The sequence below is a fragment of the Barbus barbus genome (assembly GCF_936440315.1).
Source record: "Barbus barbus genome assembly, chromosome: 21".
Lineage (NCBI taxonomy): Eukaryota > Metazoa > Chordata > Actinopteri > Cypriniformes > Cyprinidae > Barbus > Barbus barbus.
Window position 1 is genome coordinate 19,276,014 of NC_136749.1, and position 22,219 is coordinate 19,298,232.

The 22,219-nt window shown below is 37.2% G+C and overlaps 1 protein-coding gene across 1 annotated transcript in view; it reads right to left on the bottom strand.

The window, feature by feature from the left end:
• Positions 1–721: 721 nt before the first annotated feature.
• The window catches only part of LOC306887471 (maestro heat-like repeat-containing protein family member 1), a 39,974-nt gene continuing 18,476 nt past the window's right edge, over positions 722–22,219 (bottom strand). Inside the window, exons 18-43 of the mRNA XM_079445213.1 lie at positions 21,626–21,678; positions 21,316–21,423; positions 20,961–21,080; positions 20,233–20,355; positions 19,876–20,022; positions 19,043–19,069; positions 18,239–18,361; positions 17,997–18,076; positions 17,711–17,849; positions 17,507–17,602; positions 17,319–17,423; positions 16,567–16,702; positions 16,309–16,421; positions 16,032–16,184; positions 15,336–15,490; positions 15,055–15,220; positions 13,700–13,905; positions 13,329–13,466; positions 12,877–12,991; positions 9,781–9,927; positions 7,755–7,943; positions 4,008–4,157; positions 3,762–3,896; positions 3,396–3,498; positions 3,211–3,276; positions 722–2,851 (exon numbers count right to left, since the gene is read on the bottom strand). Coding sequence (XP_079301339.1) covers positions 2,775–2,851; positions 3,211–3,276; positions 3,396–3,498; positions 3,762–3,896; positions 4,008–4,157; positions 7,755–7,943; positions 9,781–9,927; positions 12,877–12,991; positions 13,329–13,466; positions 13,700–13,905; positions 15,055–15,220; positions 15,336–15,490; positions 16,032–16,184; positions 16,309–16,421; positions 16,567–16,702; positions 17,319–17,423; positions 17,507–17,602; positions 17,711–17,849; positions 17,997–18,076; positions 18,239–18,361; positions 19,043–19,069; positions 19,876–20,022; positions 20,233–20,355; positions 20,961–21,080; positions 21,316–21,423; positions 21,626–21,678 — 3,170 coding nt within the window. The 3' untranslated portion in view covers positions 722–2,774. The remainder of the gene's footprint in view (positions 2,852–3,210; positions 3,277–3,395; positions 3,499–3,761; positions 3,897–4,007; positions 4,158–7,754; positions 7,944–9,780; positions 9,928–12,876; positions 12,992–13,328; positions 13,467–13,699; positions 13,906–15,054; positions 15,221–15,335; positions 15,491–16,031; positions 16,185–16,308; positions 16,422–16,566; positions 16,703–17,318; positions 17,424–17,506; positions 17,603–17,710; positions 17,850–17,996; positions 18,077–18,238; positions 18,362–19,042; positions 19,070–19,875; positions 20,023–20,232; positions 20,356–20,960; positions 21,081–21,315; positions 21,424–21,625; positions 21,679–22,219) is intronic.

Consider the following 22,219-nt stretch of genomic DNA (forward strand, 5'->3'; position numbering starts at 1 on the left):
GTGGCGGCCTCTTGCGGCTAACTCTGGAAGTGAAATACGCAGTTTGTTCTACAGTACAGAAATGTGCTGTTGCGATACCATAAACGATCTAATATCAGATGCTGACATCATGATACTTTTATATGAATTAATACTATTTTACTTAATCGAATACTATTTACACAGTTGTCCAAGGCACTGCCTTATTCACAAGGACGTGCTATATAGACTGTGAAAATAGTCAATGTAGTTCGGTAGTTTCTTATTTCTTTGTTAATACGGTTATCAAACAATAAAAATATTAAAGTCATAATTTAACGATCCTCTATAGACCTCACGGTTGCGAGGGATAAAAGTACAGTGCGTTGAATGGAGACAAGAACTCCTTAAACGTTTTGAAAGTTATTGTGAAAATTAAGAGACACTTAGTGTCGTTTGTAAACACATCCATGCCTCATATCCTCGTTTAAAAACCTTTATAAAATGTAGTGTATTTGTATATTTTACAAAAGCTAAAAGGTCAATCATTGAACCTGATTTACCCCTAAACGGTAAGCATTATTACCTTAAAGGTATAGGCCTACATATTAGTACATTTTTGAAAGTGCCCCAGAGACAGCTTTTAATACATTTCTGTACTAAAGAGTGTTGACTACCATTTATTTATTTTATAAATAGATATATTTTAGTTTGATTTTCTATATAATTTTCAGAATTCATAAATGAAACCAACATGACAGTTCCTGGTTGTCATGTATAGTAACTTTAATGATTCAGTTGTACATATTCTCATCTCCATCATCCCGAGATCACCTCTATTACATGATACAAAACATTTTGTCGAAAAAGGAAACAAAAGACACGAAAACAAATTAACGAGAAGATGCAAATATGACACCACACCCAATACCGTGATCGCCCAGCAGAAACCTTCAGTGGCAGTTTGATTGCTCTGAAATGAGACACAAACACAATCTTTCTGACTTATCCAGGAATGAATTCCAATATCATTATCACACTGGGTTCCTGACCAAATGGAATAACTGCCACTAATTGCTCAATTCTAAAGTATTTAGATTAATGGTCTGTGTCCTTAGTAAACATTTTAATTTGATTGACTTGTGCTAATACATATTCAACACCCTGAGCAACAAAGGAGTTTTAATGTTGGTTTTTTTCACTTTCTAAACCCAGAGCTCCAGCTCTTCTTCATACGCCAAACTGGATTCACTTTTTTGCAGAAAACTATTTATAGATAGGCCTATTATGTTCAAAAGTTTGGGGTCGGTAAGATTTTTTAAAAATATTTAACCGTTTCTTATTCTTGAGACGCTATGACCAAAAACAGCAAAGTTGTGAAATATTTTTGTCGTTTAAAATAACTATTTTCTATTGTGATATATTTAATGCATCCCTGTTGAATAAAAGTGTTAATTTATTTTAAAATAATAATAATGAAAGACCTAATGACCCCAAACCTTTGAACAGTAGTGTATATACTAAGACAAAATATAATGATATTTCACTATTTCTCACTGGGAGTTTGCTTCCCGAATTCATTAAATATCAAAAAGCTGAAAGAATGAAGACTTTGTTAGGCCATTTACATTGAAATAGACCCACTACATCAACTGTTTAATTTGTGATTACATAGTATCTCATAGAGAATCTGATTGATTTGTACGTATACGTTCAACTCCTGCTACTGTAAAGGACACTATACAGGTACCAATTTTGTAAAAGCAGTTGATTTACCTTTCCATCATCACTTTTGTCCCATTTATTAATATGAAACATCATGAATTGACTAATTCATTCAATACTCTTCATGCTCAAACTCTGAAACAGTGGCCACATTTGTGAATTAACATCCATTTCACAGATACAATTTACAAAACGGAACAAGACAAGTGCCATAGAAAGGCCAGCACTGGTGTTTCAGCTACACAGACGATTCACAAAATGAGTATGAAACATGTCAGAAATCTTTTAACATCTATTTGAGTACAATTTATCTTTTATAAATCTATGTTTTGGCACTGCTTTTGTCTACTTTTATGACATGGTCGAGAAGGAAGCACAATTGATCCACTGTAGTGCATGAGATACAATCAGAAGCACAGAAGTCACAGCAAAAACACTATAAAAGCTTATTTAAGTATCATTTTTGATTGTGTATTTCAGTACAGGAGATTTGAGTTGCAGTTAATGGCTTAGCAGCTTATGCTAATGCACATCTCTATTAGGGTGATTTATTGGGTTTATGGTGGTCAATATGACTCAACCGTCTGCTTTTTTATAGGATTAAACTCTTAACTGAGCAGTACATCTGATTTTATTACCAGAAAAACCTTGCAGTGTTGATGTTGGTTTAAAACATATTGATTCATCCTACATACGTTTTTAATGATTTAATGCTTTCAAGTGTTGGTACGCATTTAGCACGCTAAAGGAATGGTCAAGCAAGTAATATCAGCAATATCAGTGTACTCGCATCAAACTTTTGTAAGTCTAGTTTTTAAAGAGATCACAGGTACATTAAAAACCACCAATGGTGAAAAACCCAGGGCTAGGAATCACACACCGTATAGCTGAGAGTACTTAAAATTGCTGTTATGTCAATAAATGTGTTCTCCTTTTTATTCTTCTCTTACAGAACTAGTGCACAGTCTTTGGTCAATAATAAAAACCTTTCAAGGCTTATTATAGAACAACAATTCAAAGCTTCCTCCTTATCCAAAGCAACAAACTTAAAATCAAAGACTAATCTGATTTGCTGCAGAGTAGATGTAACATCAGTGAAAATGACCCATGGCTTCAGCGGCTTTCACTCGCACGAGAGGATCTGGATCCTGTAGCAGCATCACCAGACCTGAGGACAGACATAAGGACTTAGAGAAAAGTGTAAAATATATATATAAATAAGTATTAAATAAGTAATAAAAAAAGTAATAAATAAGTATTTTCGTTTGTTAATATATATGTATATATATCAAATCTATCTAAACCAATTGAAAATAATAGACAACCAAATGAAAGCATGGTGCATTTATATGATAGTTACAACAACAATATCTTCTACATTGTATTTTACCAGACAAGTCGCCATTAAAACAGAAGCAAAAATAGTAGATTCCTTAGGTGCCACGAAACAGCAAATGTAGCAGAATAACAAGGATGTGCTGTCCTTCTTTAAATATATGTCTTGACTGCAGATATTATTATACCTACCATTGGCCACTGACCCCATATTCATATGGGAGAAATGCTCATCAGGAAGGTTCCCAAGCAAAAACCCTAAAAATCCACACACACACACACACACACACACACACACAAAAAGTGGTTACAAAACCAACATAAAATAATAGTAGGAAAAATACATAAATACTAGAAAAGTTGTTCTTATTTTTTACCAATAAACATGGCAGCACTGGCTCTGATCTCAGCCCAGTTACTCTTGAAGAACTGAATGACTGTGATGTGGTAGAAGTTCAGCATGCCTGGAAAATCCTGGATCTTTGACAAAACACATTTTATTATTGTCTCTTAAATCAAATATTTGGAGAAATCAACATTTAATTTATGGGTGAACCATTTAATCAGCAAAAAAATAATTGTCTCTTAGTTCCTGTTTTATAAACAAAAACTGCTTGGAACAGTAAAAACTTTGAGTATTAAAAAAAAAAGAAAAGATTCATGCAAATGTGACAGAGCAGTGGTTATGAGCACTCAGCTATTTAATGCGTGTTTTTATAATAAAGAACGCTTTTGCTCCGTACTAGGTATTTGGTGAGGTCATTAATGAACTCTCCATAATGCAGACCCTTCTCCTCAAGAAGATGTTTCTGGAACATGGCAGAAATCTGTTCTGAGCCTACGACTGGACCACATATGCGCATAGCGTACTTGCATGCCTAGGGGGAACAAACAGATACATACCAAACTCACACACAAGTATCATACTTCTGGACTTAAAAATATGATCATATTATTACTAATAAGATCTAGAATTACTAATCACTGACCTTGACCACTTGAAGGTTGGGATCACTGAGATGCAACAGCAAGCTGACAAGAACATTGTGGATCTGGTCTTTAAAAACAGGCTCACCTGAGCCAAACTTCGACAGGTTCCCCAGGAGAATGATGGAAGCACATCGGATCTCATCGTTCTCCTGACAGAACATAACAACGGATCATTAAGTAAAGCCATAGAACACAAAACAAAAAAACACTTGCCAAAACACTGTACTCTAATAGCCTGTATTTATCAAAAAAAGAAAATTTTTACTAATACAGTACTAATGGGGCCTAAAACATTTTACTTTTCTTCAAATTCTTCATAAAATTGTCAGTGAATGTAGGTGTTTAACCCTTTAAAATGGCCCGCAGATGGTAGCTACTGTGCTTTGATCTTCAGTGTTTGTACAGTTTTTGCTTGTTTTTCCTGTTTTAAGTTTCTCAACTACGATCAGTTTTACCAGGGATGACCTGCTGAACATTCTGCAGAACACACCACAAAATCTTTTACCGGATTTTGACTATTCGGACGTTTTGCTGGACATTGTAGTTGGTCAAACGCTTCAGGAGGACACGTAGATGGGGGAAGCGAGCTGGCGCACTCGTGAAGCTCAGACATTTTGGATTTCAAATGCCGTTGCCTAGCATCCATCTGGCGAATCTCTGCTCTCTACCCAACAAAACGGATGAACTCTTTCTGCTCTCTCGGACAAACAAGGATTTTTCTAACTCTGCTGCTCTGTGTTTCACGGAAACCTGGCTGAATGGCGACATACTGGACAGCGTGCTCCATCTGGCTAACTTCCAGCTGATCAGAGCAGATCGGGACGCGGAATCAACGGGGAAATCGCGCGGTGGCAGGACGTGCTTTTACATCAATGAGAGGTGGTGTACAGATGTAACTGTGTTAAAGAAGATGTGCCGTTCAGATTTAGAAACGCTCTTCATTAACTGCAAGCCGTTCTATTCGCCGCGGGAGTTCTGCTCGTTCATTCTCGTGAGTGTCTACATTCCACCGCAAGCACAGCTCTACAGAAACTCACTGATCTGATCACAGACACAGAACAACAACACCCGGACTCTTGTTTTAATCATTCTCGGGGACTTTAATAAAGCAAATCTCTCCCGCGAACTGCCAAAATACAGACAGCACATCACATGTCCCACCAGAGACAGTAATATATTGGATCACTGTTACACAACAATAAAGGACGCATATCACTCGGTTCCACGAGCAGCTTTAGGACTCTCTGATCACTGTTTGGTTCATCTTATTCCGACCTAAAAGGCAGAAACTTAAGTCTGCAAAAACTGTATTAAGAACTGTTAAAAGATGGACTAATGAAACAGAGCGGGATTTACAAGCCTGTTTCTCTCTCACTGATTGGACTGTTTTTGAAGCTGCTGCCACTGATCTGGACAAGCTCACAGAGACTGTAACATCATATATCAGTTTCTGTGAGGATATGTGCATTCCTAACAGGACTCATTTAACCTTCAACAATGACAAACCATGGTTCACTGCAAAGCTCCATCAGGCCAAAGAAGATGCTCACAGAAAGGGGGAAAAGTATTGTATAAACAGGCCAAATACACACTGGAAAAGGAGATCAGAGTGGCAAAGAGGAATAATTCTGAGCTAGAATAAGCTAAGGAACAAATTCTCTTCCAGTGATTCTGCTTCAGTGTGGAAAGGTATGAAAGATATCACCAGTTACAAGTCACCATCCCCCAGCACTGTGGAGAATCAACAACTAGCAGACGACTTGAACGAGTTTTATTGCCGTTTTGAAATATCACCCCACACCCGCCCTGAACACCTCTCCACACAACCATTCACACCTCCAGCAACCCCCCTCTCCCCCACACCTACAATTCAGATAAGCGAAGGAGATGTGCGCCAGGTCTTCAGAAAGAACAAAAGAAGGAAAGCACCAGGCCCAGACAGTGTGTCACCAGCCTGCCTAAAAATCTGTGCTGACCAGCTGGCCCCCCATCTTCACACAGGTCTTCAACAGATCACTGGAGCTGTGTGAAGTCCCCTCATGCTTCAAACGCTCCACCATCATCCCGTCCCAAAGAAACCCAAAATTACTGGACTTAATGACTACAGACCTGTGGCTCTAACGTCTGTGGCCATGAAATCATTTGAAAGACTGGTTTTGGCTTATCTGAACGACATCACTGGACCCCCTGCAGTTTGCCTACAGAGCAAACAGGTCTGTGGATGATGCAGTCAACATGGGACTGCACTTCATCCTGCAGCATCTGGACAGACCAGAGACTTATGTGAGGATCCTGTTTGTGGATTTCAGCTCCACTTTTAACACCATCATCACGGACACCCTTCAGTAAAAACTGACACAGCTCTCCATCCCCACCTCCGTCTGCCAGTGGATCACCAGCTTCCTGACAGACAGGCAGCCGTTACTAAAGCTTGGTAAATTCACATCCAACATCCGCACCATCAGCACTGGAGCTCCTCAGAGCTGCGTTCTCTCCCCACTGCTCTTCTAACTCTACACCAACAGCTGCACATCTAAAGACCCCTCTGTCAAGCTCCTGAAGTTTGCAGACGACACCACACTGATCGGCCTCATTCAGGATGGTGACGAGTCTGCTTACAGACAGGAGGTCAAGGAGCTGGCTGTATGGTGCAGTCTTAACAACCTGGAGCTTAACACGCTCAAAACTGTGGAGATGATCGTGGACTTCAGGAGAAACCCCCCTGCTCTCCCCCCACTCACCATCATGAACAGCACTGTGACTGCAGTGGAGCCATTCAGGTTCCTGGGCACCACAATTTCTCAGGACCTGAAGTGGGACAATCACATTGACTCTATTGTGAAAAAGGCCCAGCAGAGGTTGTACTTCCTTCGCCAGCTGAGGAAGTTCAACCTGCTACAGGAGCTGCTGAAACAGCTCTACTCTGCCATCATTGAATCCATCCTCTGGACGTCAATAACTGTCTGGTTCAGCTCAGCTACCAAATCTGAACTCAGAAGACTACGGAGGGTAGTCCGGACTGCTGAGCGAATCGCTGGTACAACCCTTCCCACTCTCCAAGAAATGTACTCATCCAGAGTGAGCAAAAGGGCTGATAAAATCACTCTGGACCCCTCACATCCAGCACACTCCCTCTTTGAACTGTTACCGCCTGGTCGACGCTACAGAGCTCTGAGCACCAGAACGTCCAGACACAGGAACAGGTTCTTCCCTCAGGCAATCAATCTTATGAACACTTGACAATAAACGCGGAACACATAACTCTATTATACATTATTTATTCACCACACTTTTTATTTTTTACATTTCAAATTTGCACATATAAGACCTATACACACATAATTGTCTATATTATATATTGTGTTTTTGCTGTTTTGTACATTGCCTATTTGGATATTATTATTTTATTATCTGTGTCCTGTCCTGTTGCTGTCTTTCTGTTGCACTGTGGAGCTTCTGTCACCAAAACAAATTCCTCGTATGTGTAAACATACTTGGCCAATAAAGCTCATTCTGATTCTGATTCTTTAGTGTGCTGAGTTAAAATGTTTTTGGTAGTTGTTTTATAATTGTTTCATAACTATTAACTACTAATAAAATATTGAATTTGTGCATTTTTGTACTTTTAAAAAACAATGCGATACAAATATAAGATTATCTTAAATAAGTAGCATAAATACTACTTTGTGGAAATTCTAGCTTTATAATTGTGATTTAGACATTATGTCTTCTCTCAAGACACTCACATTCTCCAGAAAGGGTTTAATCTTCATGAAAATGTAAACCACAAGCAGGTGGACTTTCTTTTGATCCAAGTAAAGCAATATCTTTGACATTCCAGACATGGCCTCCAGTGTGATGAGTTTCCCTGGATCATCCTTTTCTTCCATACCTGAACTCATGGCTGCTAAAAGCTCCTTTGCATACTTATTCACCTAAATGGGAACAGAGGCAGTGAGACTAACATATAGCAACATACAATTACATGCTGAACTGACTGCTTTTGTTACAACACCGTTATAAGTAATGACAAAACTTAACTACAGAGAGAAGACATAAAATGCAAAGAATAATAACAGGCGTCTTGTGCAAGTTGTCTTAAGCAAACACAACATGAGGAACTTTTAGGCAGCATCTCAGAATACAGACAATTTTCTGCACACATCCTTACTGATTGCTGCATAAACAAGTTGCCATGTGTCTCACAATTAGGGATGGGTACCGAAACTCGGTATTTAATCGGTCTCGGGGCTAAATTATGAAAGACCGGAGTATCGATAAGCTCTGACGTTATCGGTACTTCTGTCGGTATTGGAAAAATTAAGAAAACACACATACATTTATTGTTGCTCTCTCTCTCTCTCTCTATATATATATATAGATATATATATATATATATATATATATATATATATATATATATATATATATATATATATATATATATATATATATATATATATATATATATATATATATATATATATATAAATAATGTCGCCAGCTGTTTTTATGTGCAATAATATTCAAACATTTGTCTATGATGCACTTTTGCTATGCGCAATTCAGAAGCCAGATCGCGCTCACGCGGAGCTTCAGCACACGCAACATGAAAGTCCTGTTTAATTATGATAGAAGAGAGAACCAACTATTCAAACATCTGCTCACACTTTAGGCCTGTGGCTGTTATATTAAGCTAAGTATTTTTTTTTTTTTCGATTTTGGCTTCCAAGGATTATAGCCGCATTTCTTCGAGCACAACTCCCTTCCCTTCATAGCGGCGCGGATTCGTTCCTCCGAACCAAAACTTAACATCTGAATCAGCTCAATCAGTGATTGTTATAAAATGCCGTCTTTACTGTTGCTACATTGCAGGACATATTTGATAGTAAAACGTTGAAAGTACAATCTGCTGTTCCCCAGGCTGAAATGTGTGTGCGCGCGTGTGCCTGCGCGGCGGCGTGCTCCAAAACGGACAAGCACACTTTGAGCTTCGGGCGCGTCGAAATAACACACAAAAATATGCCAAAAAATACACACACGATGTGTCAAAATGGCCGGTTATGAGAGTCTTCACTTTTGTTTTAAGTGGACGAGAACAGTTGGGAGAAAATCCGATGCGTGTCAGTATATTGTCTTAAAGTATCAGACTGGAGCTTGAGCCATCAATGTTAATCAAAGAACAAAATGCAAAGAGAAAATCACCCACAGCTCTTAATCTGAACAACGTTATAGCTTTAATAAACATAAATCTATCAGTACATACAGTGAAAACTATGCAGTGCTCATTTACATTTGATTACTTTTGTAACTATTACTTACCTGAACATTAATATTAGTAGACCTTCATGGAAAAATGAAAGCACTGTTTATTTCATTTTGTTTGTATGTTTGTTTTATTGTATTTGTCAGTTTGTTTTACTTTGTTTCTTTGTTCATGTTGTTACTGTATCTTATCTTATGTATATAAAACACTAAAAATACCTGCACACTGGTGCATTTACAAATTGATGAAGTGCAGGCATTTTTAGTGTTTTATATACATAAGATAAGATACTGTAAGAATATGAACAAAGAAACAAAGTAAAACAAAAAGTACCGATAAGAATACCGTTAAAGTACCGGATCGATAAGCAGTATCGATAAGAGTAGTAATACCGTTAAAACCTTAACGATACCCATCCCTACTCACAATGTTGCCAAAAATGATCACTGCCCAAAAAAACAATTAGACTCTTCATCCAATGAGTGTTTTCAGATCAGCGTTCATACCTTTTCAGGTGAGCCCACAGCAATGTTCCCCAGGCCTCGGACCGCCAGCATGCGAACCGTACCGCAGGTGTCAGTTATTCTTTCCATCATGTTGTTCATCAACATATCCAAAATCATCAGTTCAGTCACTACGTGGTGGTTCAGCAACTTTAAGGAATAAACAAATAAATATTGACGCCTAATTTGCAACAGCTACGAGTACACATTAAAACAGGGGTGAAAAATGTCCTGTAAAAAATAAATAAAAAGGTTCTCTCTGGTTCACCACTCACAGTTTGGTGCATTGCTGTTGCACGGTTCATTTCTGATCTAACAACATCTTGGAAAATATTAATATTAACACATACACTCAGTAGTGTTGAATTCAGTCACATTGGACTTGTAAGAGGTGAAGATACAACAACATGCCAAAGCTTTTGGTTATCAATTGTAAAATGAGGTTGTCATTATTATAATCGATAAAAAATTGATTAAATGAAACTTATTATTATCATTAATTGTTTTTCATGAGGAAAGTGTCCAATAAATAACAAAATGGATCAATATTGGCCATTCACAGAGTTGAAATATTGGTATTGGTCTTCAGTCAGGGTTCGTACACATTTTTACCAATAAATTTCCATGACTTTTGAGACAATATTCATGACCTGTTCCATTATTTTACAATAAGAATAAAAATCTGTTCAAATTATAATAGCATATGTTAACTAAAATTAATAACTATTAATGCTATGCCAGACTCCACACAGAGAACATATCACATCACTGAATATTATCATTTATTTAACTCAGTTAAATGCAGGACCTGAATTTCGTTTTGGAAACTTTTCTCTTTTGCAACTGTTTACATTCACTTAATAAAAAAAAAAAAAAAAACTGACAGTGAGGGTACTCGCCAGGATGGCCATTTTGACGTCATTTTGTGTGCATCTTTGCACACAACAAGCCCGACGGGCTTATTTACGGCTTCAGGACAATTTTCACGTCATAGCTAAGACATGGGCCGCACATTAGGCTTGTTTTAGGCTTCCTCCTTATTTTTATATTTTAGATATAAGAGTGGCTCTGATGGTGTTTAGTGTCCAGCAGCAGCAGCGAGTGCTGGAAGAGTTCCGCGTTAAAGCGCACGCAATAAAGCTTGGTGTAAAACTACAGCAAGTAATTACCATGATGAATGTGTCGGGGCCAGGGGAAATAGAATATTCACTGAGTTTCGGTTCAGTTTTGTGAAGCGCTTCTGCTGCAAGACCGAGACGGTAGAAAGCGCATCCTGTTTTTTTTATATAAAAACACATGCTGATATTTTGAGTGCACACAAATAAAAGTAGACCCTTAACAGTCCTGAATGATGTATTACTCTTACCTTTATGAGCAAAAATGATGGTTGTTTCCACTGTTATAATAAAGAAATGCAAGTGATCGCTCTGGCGACTCCAAGTCCTGCAGAGCACGCTTTAGCTTCCACTCTGCGCACAAACGATTGGATACGCGCCTAATAGCACACACTTATCTAGGTTAAACATTTAAACTAACATTGCGATATGCTTTTTTAAGTATTTTATATATAGATTTTATTTTAGTCAAGTAGTGATGATTTGAGTAGGCTAAATTAATCAGACATAGGCTAACTCACTGTCTTCCACTGGCTGCTTGGTCGTTATGCTACTTTAAAAACAAAAACCTGAATTTAACAAACAAAAAATTTAAGATGTAAGAAATTTAAATAAATATAACCCACTTTGCCATTAAAATCGAAACTGAACTATTTTAATGGCTCCAACAGCAGCTGTGTAATGGGGACGAGGGAAAGAGAAAAAAGACATGGGCTCCAGTCGGACTCGGGCTGGTAATTCTGCTAAGCAGTTGGACAAGGGCCGGGCTAGGGCATATGTTTGAGGCCCGTGCAGGGTTTTACTGAGCTTGTTTGGTACCAAACTCAATTTGGTACTTGCATGGCAGCTTTATACGCGTGCCCTTTGGACGTGACTGAGCACACAGGAAAATGCCTCTGGAGCGCGCCAGCATCCGAATGGCTTAAAAAGACATGCAAATAAATAATAAATTTTTGCGACGATGCAACAATATTCCGATTAGGCAAGTGACAATTCTGTCAACTGCAAACGAAAGTCTTATATCTGATCTGAGATGACCGAACACCTGAGAAAAGATAATGCCAACCCCTCAAAGGACCTCAGAGGATGCCAACGCTCAGACAACATACAGAATTAACAGATTTTGCCATAAGTTAAATATATTAAGGTTCTGCAATATATAAATATATTGTGGAAATTTAAATTCCTGTAGAGCTGCTTTGCAACGAATTGTATCGTAAAAAGCGCTATACAAATAAACTTGAATTGAATCGCAGCGTGCAGTGGCTCTTTAGCGCAGACGAGATGCGCAGATGTTAAGATAAAGTCAAAGAGAGAAGACGCGGTACAGCTGTTTTCAAATGACTGATTTGATCTGATAATCTGTGTGGATCTATTTACTCATCAATCCTACATGCTATAGACTATTGAATAAACGTGTGAATATCCATCATTTTAAAGTCGAAGTTTTTACTGACTTTTGAATCCACCATTCAAAAGTCAGTAAGACTTTTTAATGTTTTTGAAAGAAAATTCTCATGCTCACTAAGGCTGCATTTATGTGATCAAAAATAGATTACAAATAGTAATACTATTAAATATTATTACAATTTTCTATTTCAATGTAAAATAAAATGAAATTTATTCCTGTTTATAATATTCTAACTTAACATTTTTGTGGCTACTTTACACTTTTGTGGAAAATATGACAGTTTGCACAAAAACTGGGTTCTTTGAATATACAGTTTAAAAGAACATAAATTATTTGAAGTATAAATATTTTGTACATTAAAAATGTCTTTATTTCTTTTGATGAATTCATTGCATCCATGCTAAATTGAAATATATACCATGAGATATTTGGACAATTACACTCTTCTTAAAAAAAAAAAAAAAAAGTGAACAATCTGTGCTCTTGCAAAATAATTTGTCTTTAGTAATTCATTGTTAATAAACTTTGAACTAAGATCGTTAACTATAATCACATAAAATAAAATGTTCTCACCTCAGAGAAGAATGCTGTGACTGTGATCCTCTGGCACTCATAAATATTACAGAGAGAGGGACACAGATTTTCCACAATGGCAGGGAGTCTTGGACCAGCATGCTTTGCCATTGCTCTGTTAGAAAGAATAGTTTCTTCAAAATGAAGTATTGTAGAAGACCACACTTAATCTTACCACAATGGGATAGGAAACAGCATGTTAGCTCCAAACTCTTACTTTTATAGGTACAATTTCCACAAATACACTGCATGAGACCATGCACATTTATGAGAGCTTGACACTGATGTGTGGCGCTCTCAAAATATTGTAATAAAAAAAACACATCATGAGTCTTCAAGAACAATTCCACTGTCATACTCTTCTCTTTTAACAAAGTAGAACAAGTTGAAAAGTTTGCAAACAACAAACGGTATAAGAGGACTTGAGGATGACGGAGGACAGGTGTGTGTACCTGGAGAGCAGAGTGACTCCTGTTGTGTGCTGCTGCGGGTCCTTCATCTTGTCCCAAGCTCCCTCCTGATCTAATGGTTTCACGACAGCGTCCAGCTGAGCTCGACCCAGCAGGATCCGCAGGGCCTCCACTGCCACCCTGAGCACACAGCAAAGAGAAACACATATCTTATTAACTCTGAGCTCAGCGATGTCTGCATGAGTAGCTACACTCAAATTCACCATCTGACCCAAAATGTAACTTCATCAATGATCGATTTGACTAATCAGCACATAGGCAGAACGAATCATTAATTAAAAAAACACAATCATTTAAAAAAAATACTAGTTAGTTATCTAAATTATTCTAAATTCCATATTTATGCCACTCACCCACACACATCAAAATTGGCCAAATTAATTTTGTTGGTTGTTTTGCGGTCTGAAATGATGCTGTTGCTGTTGAGATCTTTAGGTAGCTGAACTCCCACGCTGGAGCCCAAGCGCACGAGAAGAGCACTGAAGAGCTTTGGAAACAGATACGCCACGGCATCAGCTGACTGGCCATTCAGCATCATCTCACGCAGGGCACAGGTCATCTACAAAACATTGCATTACAAAAGAAAATCACTATAAAAAAAACCTAAAAAAACTATAAATCAAAACAGTTTAGAATATGACATGGGTTGCCAGGTTTTCACAACAAAACCCGCCCAACTGCTACTCAAAACTAGCCCAATAGTGTTTTGAGGGGGGTTCCCCACTAAAAATCGTGTTCCGGGGAGTAAAATACATAGCAGGGTTTTAAATTCGCATTCCAGGAGCTAAACATCATATTTTTGGGTTCGTTTCAATCCGCAGACATGAAAAACACACCTTTCTTTTAAAGTAGCCCAGTTCTGCGGGAAAAGCATAGACTTGGCAACACTGGATATGACCTTTCTTTTAATCCTGTTATTCAGCATGGACACATTAAATTGATCAAAAATGAAAGTAAAGACGAGTTTAGAAATGTTTCCTGAGCACCAAATCAACACACCAGAATGATTTCTCAAGGATCATATGACACCGAAAACTGGAGTAATGATGCTGAAAATTCAGCTGCTAACATATTCTTACCAACATATGAATAAATTACATTATTTAACAAAACAGCTAAAAAACAGCTATTTACATTGTAATAATAATAATAATAATAATAATAATAATAATAATATCACAATATTACTGTAATAACGCATTTTTGATCAAATAAATGCAGTCTTGAGCAAGAGATTTTACTCTAAGAGATTATACCGACTCCAAAAATATGAACAGTAGTGTAAGCCTACTTAAAAATGGCTTAAAAAAAGAAATAAATGGAACAAAAAAAAGTTTAAAAGTTTAAACCATTTCTTAACTAATGTAACAGTAAATAATCTAGCAATTAATTGTTTTCACTAGCATATGTTTTAACAAGCTGTGCAAGTCAATGGCATCTCGCGTCAAGACATTTTGCAAAAACACATGGTTTCTATTTTTGATGTGTTGTAATGGGAAGTCCCGCTCACAGTAAAATCTCTACACCCTGCTTCTCAAAGCTGCATTTTAAACATTCGGCTTCAAATCTGGTGTTATTTGTTGCAAGTTTGTTGCTTCACGCAGCTTCAAAATAATTTGACACTGCATAATTGACACATTGTGACTAGTTAGGATGAAGCTTTAATAGTCAAATAACACAAATCATACATACATATATTAATACTTACAGCCAGCGGCTGACTTGTGGCAACTTTGGTCAAACCGGGTCTCAACATGGACTCTTTCTTATCTACATAGGGAACCATAATATTCAGCTTCTCGATAATCATCTCCATGATTTGCAGGGCTAGACTGCTGTCTGCTCCCAGAGCTATCCACATCTCACAGCTCCAGCTGGAGAAAACACACAATGACACAAACATAAGCACATCATTATTATGCTTGAGCATCACGGAGAACAAGACAGACAACGAGTGCCATGCACATAAACAACACACACAGTAATCACCTGTCGTATGGTAGTGGGTAGGCAACGAGCGTGTTGACCACTGTCTGCAGATGCTGTGTAGCGAGGATGAGGATGGACTGACCGATGGCCACCTTTACCTGCTCTTCACCAATCACCTGCAGCCGGTTGTGTAACACCGCAAGCATCTCTGGCACCTGACAAAGAGTCAAGACACAAGAAGTAAAACCTGACAAGATAGAAAATAATTACAGTTTCATTGAACATGAAAACAGAGCTCAAATGCACATGCCAGGGATTTTGGGAATGTTGGAGAAATATTATAATATTAAATATTAAAATGATTTCTGAAGGATCGCGTGACACTGAATACTGAAGTAATGGCTAAAGTTATTTTAAACTGAAATATAAATTCACAATATTACTATTTTTACTGTATTTTGGTTCAAATAAATGCAGCCTTGATGAGCATTAGAGACTACTTTATGAAAACCTTAAAAAACCTTTATGAACCCAAACATTTGAACAGTATTATTAGAACTACTTGTTTAACATTTTTATGGAATCTAAAAGCTTGTAGCAGTATTAAGAATATATTTTGCAAAAAAATGTTATACAAATAAATAAATAAAAAGGATGATACATTCTATAAACCTCCAAGGTCAATATAAAATGATTATGTAAGAACATTTGCTAAAAATGTTTGATTTCCCACAATCTGATGAAGGTGTAATGTACCAGATCCTGCAAGCCAGCACCTCTGTTCTTCAGCAAGGTGTTGAGGATCACGCTGGATGCTCTGGAACAGTTGGACTGAGAGTCCACCAAACCATCATACAGCATAAACAAGAGGGTGCTCAACTGCTGCTGGGGCAAATGCTTACTGATGATCTAAAACACAAGACACGGGGTGGAGAGAGAAAGAGAGTCAGTTTCATTTTCAGAAAGAGAGCTAGTGGATACTTAGAGCTTTTTTGGAAGTATCAGTATTTTAGGAGACATCGGGACAATTAACCTTAGTCAGCTCAGAGCAGGTTTTATACAAGACTGAATGGTCAGGATTGTTTAGCTTCTCGCGAACATCTAATAGACCCTCAACTGAATCGTCCTTGTAGTCCAGTGAAAAGCCTGAAAAATGGAAGAGCAAAGACCCTTTGCTAAGTATTTCAGCATAACGTAACACAATAAACAATTTCATGTTGACAGATTGTCAATCTGAAGCTCACCCTAGGTTAGACAAAACTGAGCTGTGCTTTGAAAAACTGGGCAGTACCTTCATAGCGCAGCTGAATGTACATTAGTCTATAGATGCAGTCTATGGCTGCCCGTCGCACCTCAGGGTTTGGGTCTGTGCACCGTGGGGCCAGACGCCCCACAAGAGCTCCCAAATTATGGAATGTCACTAGATTCTAGACAGAGAGAAAGAATGAAATAGAAAGATTCATTAGCACCGAGCTTGAGATCTAATAACATTTTAACTACATTTGTTTCCCAAAGCACATATTTCATTAATCAGTGCCTTGAGGAAACCAAAGCGTCTTTTAGGAAGAGCAAAATAAATGATCCTACTTAACATTTCAGCTTGGGCAGAATAAAATAATAGGTGTTGAAAGTGAATGCTTTGTATCTAAAGGATGTAAGAAATTTGTCAAGGCCAATTCACAGTGTTTTGTAGTAACAATCTACGAATAACCAGAAGACTTTTTTACTTAAAAGAACTAAATATCTGTAATCTATATCTTTTAATTATAGTATTAAAATTACTTCTCTACAAACAAAACCCTTTACCTCTCTCATGTGGTGCACAAGTATTGTAAAAATTGCTGTTTGAGCATGTTGGGGATTTTAGAGGTGCTTAAAATAAAAAATAATAATTTGAGTAACTCAACACTGTAACACATAAAGAATCCTTTCCCAACATTAGAAATTTAAAGAATATCACTAATTACTGCATTGTGGATCCTATAGATGTGTATCTAATATACACACACACACACACACACACGTGCCAATGATGCTCCTTACCTTCACACTGAGATTGTCCAAGTAGAACTGCAGTAACTCTGCCGTGGTCTTTACTGCCCTCTCCCGCTCATGGTCTTGTCCTGAGCTCAGCCAGCTTTCTATATGCTGGGAAGTGCAAAAGCACTCAATAAATGGGGCTCAGACAAAGGGACTGCAAAATGGCAAGTGACTTATAGTTTCTGCTTTACCTTGAACACAGACTGCAGACCATCAGGACTCAAGTCTCTGGCTAGCACATTCCTCAGCATTTCATGAAGAGCATTAAAAGTATCTGAATATAAGACCTGAGGGAAACCGCAATGCAGTGAAAAACATGCTCTATGTTTAAAGCGTACAGGAGAGAGTAGTGATGTTCCCAGGCATGGGTAGATACATGCAAATTTTATTCTGACCTCTCTTTGCTGTTGATCCAGGGCTTCTTCATCTTTAGCCTTGTCCGGAGTGTCCACAGTAGGAAGCCCATAAACTCCATTCAAACATGTTTTTAACAAGTCAAAGTTTTCATTTTCTGATAAAGGAGGATCTAAGTTTCTGAAAACTTAGGTCAAGTTCTTAACAGAGTGCAGCACTGCATTGCAATGGACAAAGAAGCCAGATTAGCATGTTTACAAATCTTTTAAAAATGAATGAACACAGAAGTGAAGATGTACATAAGAAAGATTTAAAATGGTAGGATACATGAGGTTGGCACATGTGGTCAATACATGATAGCGAACAGTGGTCCTCATTACATCTGTTGGTTCAGCTTTTATGAAATCCTGCAGGTAAATAATAGACATAAATGCCAAATAAGTCTGCATATCCTTATGAAACTGACTTCAAGTAAAAAAAAAATGGAAACTGGTCTGTAATTTTTCTTACATTGAAAACATACATACAGTATATTAAAAACCAAATGATCTTCATATCAAACCTCTCACCATCATAACGCCCATCAACTCTTGTTTGCGGGAGAACAGGAAGCCCTGTTTACGAACACTTTTGCTGATGGCCTTGGCAATGAGTCCGACACTATGAATGAGACTGAGCTTCATAGTCAGGTCCTATGATGTGCCCATAAACATACAGACACACAAACACATCGAAAGAGATGAAAACACACTCAAAATATGCGTAATGAAACGGTGCATATGTCAATCAAACAGTGCAGGGAAATCAAGGCCTGGAATTAGGAAAGTATTTCCTGGTCACAGCTGTACTCAGTATGCTCATTATACTTTACATGTTTGACTTCGCTTACTTGTACTCTAAACAGTGCTATAAGAGATGAAAATCAAAATCTGTGACATTATAATTGTGATTCAATAGAAAAAGAGTCAGAAGTGATGAATCAAGCTACCTAAAATCCACAAAAGCCAGAAAACCAAGACACTGTGACGCTTTAGTAAGGAAAAGTTGATCAGGTTAGTGAGCACTTTTTTGACCTTCTCAAAAAACACTGAACTTTTACTTACTAGTGTAAAGCGAGTTTAAAATGTCATCTTACTATAACAACAGACCTTTTAAAAAGATCCAAACTAAATAGGAAGAGCTTATAAATGCTTTTTAAAATCCATCTCAGGGTCATAAAAAGATAGCGGAGAGGTTTATGACCTTTTTTGAGAAGCTCAAAAGGTTATACTGTAAAGATTTTGATTGCAGCATCAAGACTGAAGAGAAAATGAGTTAAAGTGTAAAGGTCAGAGGTGAGAGAAGGTGCTTGTGATCGCTTCCCTTCACGGTACCTTGGTCTCTACTTTAATTCCCAGAACCTGTGCAACAATAAAAGTAATGATGCAATGTAATTCACAAACATTAAAGATGATCCTTTTTATTTAACAACAGAAAGGGCTTTAAGAATGATGAATTAAGTGACCCTTCAGATACTGTTTGTATATATAACATCTCAGTTTAACAAAATTCTCCTAAAATCAGAACAAAAACCAAGACGAACTCAACTTTGATATTCAAATTGGACAGCAGAATGTTAAAACAAAATGAGTTACATGGTTCCCTAACAGTGAAATTATTTTAAATCGCACAATTACATTATGAATATTGATGAGGTATGATTCAGCACTCAAAGAGAAGTAATGATCCTTGTCGTTAAAAATCATTTAGATCAAACTAAATAACTGCAGCCTCAAAAGCAACCAACTGAATCCTGTCAACAATATACTAGGACATTCAAAGGACTTGTTTCGCAAAACACCTTACAGCGGCAACACATTTTTATTTTTTGTGCCTCGCTGCTGTAACAAACAATGGGAAATAATTAATGTATTAATTCTGATCAAATAAATGAGCTGTTCATCTAACAAAATAGAATGTCTAGAGAGGCATGACATTTTTAATTTTTCCAAAAACCTCCACCAAACATCTACAAGTTGAGTCATCAATATTTTTGGTCTATTTTTCTCAGAAGAGATAGAGCATACATTTTAAAAGTTATTTTTGTCAACTTTTATGAGTACACTAACATGTGGCAACTGACTAAAAAGACTAAAAGCCACAAAACTATACATTTAAACTTCAGAGGAATAAATAAATACCAGTTTAGAATACCGCTTTGTTTTACCTTGGTGTTGAAGTTCTTGGAGATGTTGTGGAGAATGTCACTATCGATGCGAGTGAGGAGCTTATCTTCTGGAGCGTGCAACGCAACATAGCCATAACACAAAATGAGAGTGCTCTTCATTTTCTCCACATCAACATCGTTTTTATCCTGAATGACAAAAAAGTGACACACAACAAGAGAAATGTGTAAAATATAGTCTCTGAAGCACTTACAATTGAACCTTTACTCAATGAAAAACTGTGCACTGTTACATTTTACAATTACTATTTTTAAAAGCACATAACATTGTAAAAAAAATCATTTCAAACCAAATTAAAATGTTACAGTTTTTAAACAATCTAATGAAGCTCGGCCTACTTTGAGAAGACCAAATATCCCTGAGGCTTTCCTGAAGGCGTCAGACTTTCCAAACTCCTCCAGTTTTTCCAGAGTGCCATTGAGATGACTGCTGGCACACAGCCCGATTCCCATGGCAACACCCTGTATATCAATTACTGCCTGTTATTTTCATTATTCTTAATTAGCGACTTTTAAATAGCTGCAAAAACCTCAGATATCCAAACTGTGGAACATCTGAATCCATTCTGAACAAATCTATGATTAGAAATTATGTGCTATGTGTTCTCTTGTAACACTAGGCAGTAGAATAATGACCTAAATTTGGGGACAGGAATGGATAAGAATGGCCAATTGGTCATCCACCAATGGACTACTATATTTTTCAGAAGTCACGTTTTTATCATCTGAAAAATGCTGCTATTTACTTATATAAAATTCAATTATTATATTTCCTGAAAAATAAATATTTGACTTATTTTCCGTAAAAATACTGTAGTCAATTTGCAACTAGATTTAAATAGTTTTCTAGTATTTGATTTTTCTGTACTTTTTTAGTGGCAGTGTGGTAAAAGTGATGAATTAAAAAGACATAATTTCCCATAATTCCCCAGAGAAGGTTTTAGTGTGCTGTCAGCATGCGGTGCTTCAGCAAGCTGTTTGACTGTCAACACAGTAAACTCTCTCTGAGAAGTTATGCCTCTTATTTCAGAAGTTAGAAGTGAACTAATAAGTGCTCAGTGGCATACCGTTCTTTCGATTGCATCATTGTGACGAGTGCTGATCAAGATCTCCTGCAGCTGTTTCCTGACCAGCTCTTTATTATAGCACTGCTGGAGAATCACACCGATACACCGATACAAAAAACTCTGAAAAAAGAGAGAGAACAAAGAGTTTATCTCAATAACCCAGGAAATAAAGTAAAATTTACACTTTTTGTTTAGGTGAACTCCATGGGAGATTTATTATGTAGGCAATCATTTTGAAAAGGCTGAGAATAATAAAGGCTAAATTCCTAAATCTATAGGACTAAGGATGCTTATTTTCTGACATAATAAATCTGGTTTGTAATACAAAGAGGCACAAACAGATTTCCAAACCAACCTTCTCCTCCAGAGCGTTGTTGTAGGTCGGAAGGAATCGTGTTGCTTCTACTGCAAGTTGACCAGTCCACTGGCTGTCCTCAATGGCTGCCAGAGTTTTAGACAGGAGCTTGATCACAATCAGAAAACAATGTCTGATTAATCAGCATTAACTTTGGCCATTAGAACGTTTGCATCTTGTCAAGGCTTAACTTTCACTAATTCTTCTAGATATAGATATAATTTATTCCTATAGATTTCCTATAAATTTTTTAACAACACAAGCCTCTCTTTTCAACAGCTATTATTAATTCATACATATTACTACAGACCTGAAGTAAAGTTTCTTCCCACTTCTTTTTATCCAGAGAATCTTCTGTGGATTCTGGTTAGAAGACAGAGACAAAATTCAGTCAGAGATGCATTCAAACCACACTCTGGAAAAAGTCAAAGATAATGGGATACCCAATATAACTTTTTAAAGCTATACCGTGTAACCATCTTGGAAGAGTCGCTGAATGTGAAATATGATTTGCCATATTTAAAAATGATTTTGGCTGCGTCTGACAAACATCTGGTTGTCTTGTGAGTCCCTAAGGACAGGTGGTTGTGGTTTTGGAAGACACATGAGAGGTTTCACTGAAACCTCATCATAGCAGATGAGCTCTTGTTCGACTAAAAACTGACAGAGCGAGTCTTGAGAACCTGTAAAGTATCAGTTACTAGACTAAATAAGGTAACAAGTCCTTTAATGTCAGTAAATTTACCTACTTCATTGAAATATCACAGCAGGTAAAATTAGACAGAGCTGATGTCCAAAATCAGCTTTGAGACGGCTGGATCTTTGGAATCATAGTGAAACATTGAAATGTGTAGTTGGATGTTATGACCAATAGGTGGCGTGGTCTGGTAGCCTGATGAAGAAA